Source organism: Hyaloscypha bicolor (genome assembly GCF_002865645.1).
Source record: "Hyaloscypha bicolor E unplaced genomic scaffold K444scaffold_162, whole genome shotgun sequence".
NCBI lineage: Eukaryota > Fungi > Ascomycota > Leotiomycetes > Helotiales > Hyaloscyphaceae > Hyaloscypha > Hyaloscypha bicolor.
The window spans coordinates 302,811-308,605 of record NW_020194664.1 but is presented as its reverse complement, the minus strand read 5'-3'; the positions used below and the strand labels follow the sequence as shown (position 1 = coordinate 308,605).

The 5,795-nt window shown below is 38.2% G+C and overlaps 2 protein-coding genes across 2 annotated transcripts; both read left to right on the top strand.

Moving 5' to 3' along the window:
* The first annotated feature begins 563 nt into the window (after positions 1-563).
* K444DRAFT_619344 (uncharacterized protein) lies at positions 564-2,557 on the top strand. Its single transcript, XM_024881498.1, has 5 exons — positions 564-599; positions 717-913; positions 986-1,195; positions 1,253-1,804; positions 1,865-2,557. The coding sequence occupies exons 1-5, from the start codon at positions 593-595 to the stop codon at positions 2,507-2,509; spliced, it is 1,611 nt and encodes a 536-aa protein (XP_024730115.1). The 5' UTR covers positions 564-592; the 3' UTR covers positions 2,510-2,557.
* Positions 2,558-3,153: 596 nt separating this feature from the next.
* On the top strand, positions 3,154-4,958 carry K444DRAFT_635607 (alpha/beta-hydrolase; the record flags this gene model as incomplete). Its single annotated transcript, XM_024883889.1, has 2 exons — positions 3,154-4,015; positions 4,081-4,958. The coding sequence occupies 2 exons, from the start codon at positions 3,154-3,156 to the stop codon at positions 4,956-4,958; spliced, it is 1,740 nt and encodes a 579-aa protein (XP_024730114.1).
* Positions 4,959-5,795: the final 837 nt, after the last annotated feature.

Below are 5,795 nucleotides of genomic sequence, written 5' to 3'. Positions count from 1 at the left end.
TAATTACTAATTCTATAGCTTCTGAATATGCTTTTTCTATTATAAATTTCCTATAATTAAAGATGCGAAATTAAATATTAATTGGAACTATAAATAAGCTCTGTTTTATATATATTAATTAAAGATTAATATATATAGTAATATATAAAACGAATAGAGAAATATAGCTATTAAAAAAACTAATAATAGATTTATTATTAAATTAGGAAAATAATTTAGTAATTATTAAAGCTATTAATAATAATAACAAAGAGGAGAACTAGGAAGATCTTAGTATCTTTATTAATAAGATACTAGTATTAAATATTACTATAAATAGAAAGAAATAAAAATATAACTTTATTCTTAATATTATATTATATAATTAATATTTTCATTAAAAATCATAAATTATATATAAAATTATATATTTAATAATGGCTTGATTATTAATAAATAATAATAATTTGACTATTAATTATAATTTAATTAATTAAATTTTTATTATCCCTAGAGAGGGCAATATATAAAACCCAGTAATATACAAATCACTGCAAAAATTTATATAGGGAAATTTGACCCCCCTTATCCGCTATGCTGCCGCCAGCTTTACATGGCCCGTGCGTCGGAAAAACCATTATTCCGGAGGAATACCAAAACTCTGGTTCCTGTTTATATGTAAATAAACCACTGAATACTCAATTAAATCATTAATTATACTATAATCAGGATGCCAGACGCTACCGTATTTGATTCCACTAATAAAGGAACCCTTCGGCCTAATAAAGATCCATTACGCAAGCAGGGAAGTGCTTTCAAGCCTATGCAATTGCCCCAATTCGGCTGGGAAATCACCTTACCTGAAGACGTCTCTCCAGATGATCCTATTACTTTGTTTACTATATACTATATCCCCAAAATTATTGATCTAATAGTTGAGAAGACAAATAACTATATGCGAAAACCTTCAGACGAATCTGGCCCTTACGTACGAGCAAACGATTAGTACCTAATATGCTATAGAGAGATATATATCTACCTTGCAATTCGAATATATATGAGCTTGCATATAGATAATAAGATCGCAGACTATTGGATAACAAAGAATATGATACCTGAGTATCTAATTACGAAGTATTTGAGTAGGAATCGGTTTCAGGAGCTCCATATATATATACGATTCCATGGAAATCAGGAACAAGGCCCATATAAGAAGGTAGCCCCTATTACTCGGTTCATTTTACCTGAAACTAGCTAATAAATTGCCGAGCAGGTTAAAGCTTTTAGTACACATATTCAAGAGGTTAATTTGGGTATTTGGAAGCCTGGACGGGACTTGGCAATCAATAAGATAATCATACGATTTGAAGGTCGATCCAAAGAAACAACCACTGTTCCAAACAAGCCCATACCTACAGGATATAAGGTCTGGGAGGCAGCCCAAAGGGGGTTCTTACTCGTATGGAACTGGCATATTCCTGGTCAAAAAAATGGGCCTGTGGGAGTATGTACTCTACGAGAGCTTGGTGGGATAATTAAGGCTGGAAATGGGGGAAATAAGATACAAGTAGTAGTTCTGCACTTAATTAAAAGGTTGCCCAAGCTTCCTAAGGGCTCTGGATATTACATTTACCTTAATAATCTCTTTGTTTCTACTCGCTTTATCCAATATACTCGCTCCCAGGGAGTTGCGATTACTGGGACTTGCAGGACAACTGGTAGGGTTATTAAGGAGCTTCTTGACCTCCAGAAATCGGACAAAAAGGACGTAATACCCTGGGGTGAAACGTATTCCAGGTATACGCCTAATGGAGAAGTGTATTACGTTAGGTAAAAAGATCAAGCCTTTGTTTTAATGATATCTTCCTTTATATCAGGTGACGAGCGTGTTTTACGGCTAAGGAAGAGGCCTAAGGAGACTTCTTCTAAAGCGAAGACTGCACGAATACCCTTTGGTAATCAGGCTACAAAGATACTCTCGATTCCTGTAATTGCGGATGGATATAACTATCATATGGGAGCAGTTGACGAGTTTGATCACCTGACTGCCCAGAACGCTGGTTTACGGTACGTGGAGCGGGGAGGGCACCAAGTACTAGAGCACTGGCTACTTCGTACGGTTCTGATCAATTGCTATTTACTAGCTTTATGTAGCGATGTCCCTGAACCTAGGGAAATAAGCTTCAGAAGCCAGCAGGATTTCAGGAGACAGCTAGTCAGTGCTTTACTAGCTAAAGGGAGAGACAGTAAGATCTGTCCAAAGAGAAGAATATCACAGATTAGCCAGGGAGCTAAACAGGTACCTGTGGAATCGCACGAGCTAGTAAAGATGGCTAAAAGGGGGTACTGCGTAGCCTGTAAAGGCTTGAGATATAGGGATCGGCCAAGAAAAAGGGTCGCATTGAGCGAAATTGCATCTAATAGAGGCCGGGAAAGCAGTAAGTACTCGTCCTCCTTTGGGTGTAAGCAGTGCGACGTTCATTTATGTAATTATAATAGCTGTTTTGATATATTTCATGAGGAGAAGTAGAAATCGAAGGGTTTGGAATGGAATACAGCCCTCTGATTGGCTGAAATTTAAGCGAGCCGCTCCGATGCACGGGCCATGTAAAGCTGGTGGCAGCGGAACGGATAACTACGAATTTTTGGCTTCAAATTTTAGAGGGTAGAAGTTTCAGTATTACCAAACTATTCCCGCTTCTTAACGAGTTATTAATTGCGTGCCGTTGCTCCCAAAATCATATGCGAATAATTGATTTTTGGTGGGGTTTTACATTTGTATATTGCTGGTTTTTACGTATTGCCCTCCCTCACCTGGTAAGCGTGCTAAGCGAGAACCAGGTGAGCCCGGCCGAACGAGTAGGCGTAGCACGGAAAATGCGGCGCACGGGAAAAAACATTTATCTACTCGGCGCTATTCCGGAGGCTCTCCCGCTCGGTCCTTTTTATTGTCCATTGTACGAGCTACTTACTCCATCAAGCTAGATCATCGGAAATATGGGAGTCTATGTTTCTCCACAATCGGTGTTTATAATTGTGCTTACCCGATGACACAAGACTTCGCGGTTCCTGTGGGGTCTGGGGAGAAGTGTATAATAAATATGCCCTGACATTTCGCAATCCGGGTCGTTGGGACTGCGAGGAAGCCAAGGTCTCGTACGTGCTAACGTCATAATGCGTCTCTCCTTTTTCCTTGTTTGCGCAGGCTCACTAATTAACCATTGTTATTCCTATCCGCTAACTTATGCATCAACCGCGCCCGTTGCAACTGCTGCAAGAACGAAGAATGGCACCTACACCGGTGTTCGCGTCCCTCAGCTATCCCAAGAGATATTTCGCGGCATTCCATTCGCCCACGCGCCACGTTTCGCTTTGGCCGAGTCGCTGACAGAGACCTGGAGCGGCTTCCGTGATGCAATCGAACCCGGCTTAACTTGTTCTGGCTTTGGAACCAACAATCTGCTTCCATACCTAGAATCCGGCGAAGACTGTCTGAACCTCAATGTCGTCAGACCTGCTGGAACAAGACCTGGGGCAAAGCTACCTGTTTTGGTATGGATATATGGTGGTGGCTACCGTCAAGGCAGCATCAACGACCGCGAGTTTAACACATCCTTCATTGTGCAGAATTCAGTTGCAATCAAGAAGCCAGTGATAGTTGTCAGCATCAACTATCGCCTTAGCATGTTCGGCTTTGTCTACAGCATCGAGGTTCAATCGCAAGGAATTACGAATCTGGGCATTCGTGATCAGTGGAAGGCACTGGAATGGATAAAGGAGAACATCGGGGGCTTTGGTGGTGACCCCGATAATGTGTCAATATGGGGCGAGAGCGCGGGTGCATTCTCCATCGGATTCCTGAATATGGCCTACGGAGGAGATAACAGTGACCTTTTCCAGAAAGCAATTGCAGTAAGCGGCACCGCATTCGGGGTAGGCGCTGGTAATCCAACTACAGCGCAGACGAGCTATGATAATGTGGCCAACGCGACTGGATGCTATTACGCCATCGATTCCCTCCAGTGTATGCGCGAACGTAAGTCACACAGCCCGCCACTCAATTTTGCAGCTTGCGAAATCTGTTTCTGACGATGTTGATAGTCCCTTTTGCAACCTTGAACGCAACTCTCACCTCCTTGGGCGGATTGCTGAATTTCCAGCCCATGATCGATGGAGATATCATCCGAAACTCTGCTAGTGTCGCATACGCACACAAGCCTGCTCTACTCGCACCTGTGGACATTCTCATCGGCTGTAATACCGATGAAGGCATGTCCGAGGCGCTTGGTGCACAAATTGCCATCAATACCAACGAAGAGTTTGCAAATATCCTGACCACGGCTTTCGGTTTAGGACCGGATATGGTGCAGGAAGTGCTCAAGCTATGGCCGGAAGACGCACAATACCCACCCTACTCGGAGCCAATGAGCATAAACTGGCCTGAGCTGACGGCTACAATCGGTATCAAGTCTGGAAATCAAACGCGACGCATCTATGGCTTTATCAATGACTATGCTATGCAGGCCGGACGACGGTTGACAGCTCAGTCCTGGTCCAGCCTCACTAGAAAGAAAGTATACTCATTCCGCTGGGATGTCGATCCCAGCCGCATCCCTCTAGTCTATACGCCAGGCCTAGGTGTTGGATTTGCTGAACATGGTGCAGAGCTTAGTTTTGAATTTGCGCTCCCATATGTCAGCGGTTCACCGTACCCCTCCCTCCCTGATGTACCAGCAATGCGCAATGTTAGCTATGCAATGCAGGTACATTTCATCAGTTTTGCAAATTACGGGGATCCAAATAAACATGGACTGAAATGGATTCCGCATTGGCCGGCTTATACGCAGACCTCAGAAAAGAATTTCGTCTACAACGCAACCCTCGCCAATACGCTTAACTTACATGTGGAGAAGGATAACTTTCGCGAAGAGCAGCTTGATTGGTTAAATGCGAGATGGAGATTCTTGAACAGGGGATGAAAACCGATTTGAGTAGATAAATGTATAAGGGCTCCTTTGGCGACGCACAAATACTACTCGACTTCCCGCTTAAATGCAATACCCTGTCTTATATAATACTAATTATCTATAAAATATTTAATAAAGAAAATATATAATAAGGTTTAGTTAAAACTGAAACTTTATTTAGCTCTAATTATATTATTTTATATTTAAGAAAATATATAAATTAAAGAATATTATATAAATAATTTATAATAAGAATTATAAGTTTATATATTATTAATTATATTAAATAATAAATGAAATCATAATATTATAATATTAATATATAATTTTTGAATTTACTAAGCCTAATAAATTCTAGTTTATTAATTAAATTATTTATTAAATATAAAATCATATAATTATATTTTATATTTTATATTTTATATTTTATATTTTATATTTTATATTTTAATATTTATATTTCGTTTTTTAAATCTTATAATTATATATATATTTTCTAAGAAATAATTATATTAATACTAAAATTTCTTTAAAAACGCGAAAAATAGTATTTTTTTCTAATTATATACTAATTTCTTAATTTGGCCTAATATTAGATTTCCTAAATACTTTATATATTTATAAATATTCTTTTATTTTATATTTTTGTTTTATATATTTATTTTTTATTTTATTTTTTATATTTAATTATATAATTTTTTATTATTTATATATTTAATAAAAATATATTATTTTAATTATTAGATATTTCTTTTAAATAATATCTAATTTAATAAAGCATTTATATAAATAATTAATACTAATTTTTTTAATACTTTACTAATTATAGATTTAATTAAAGCTATAAGT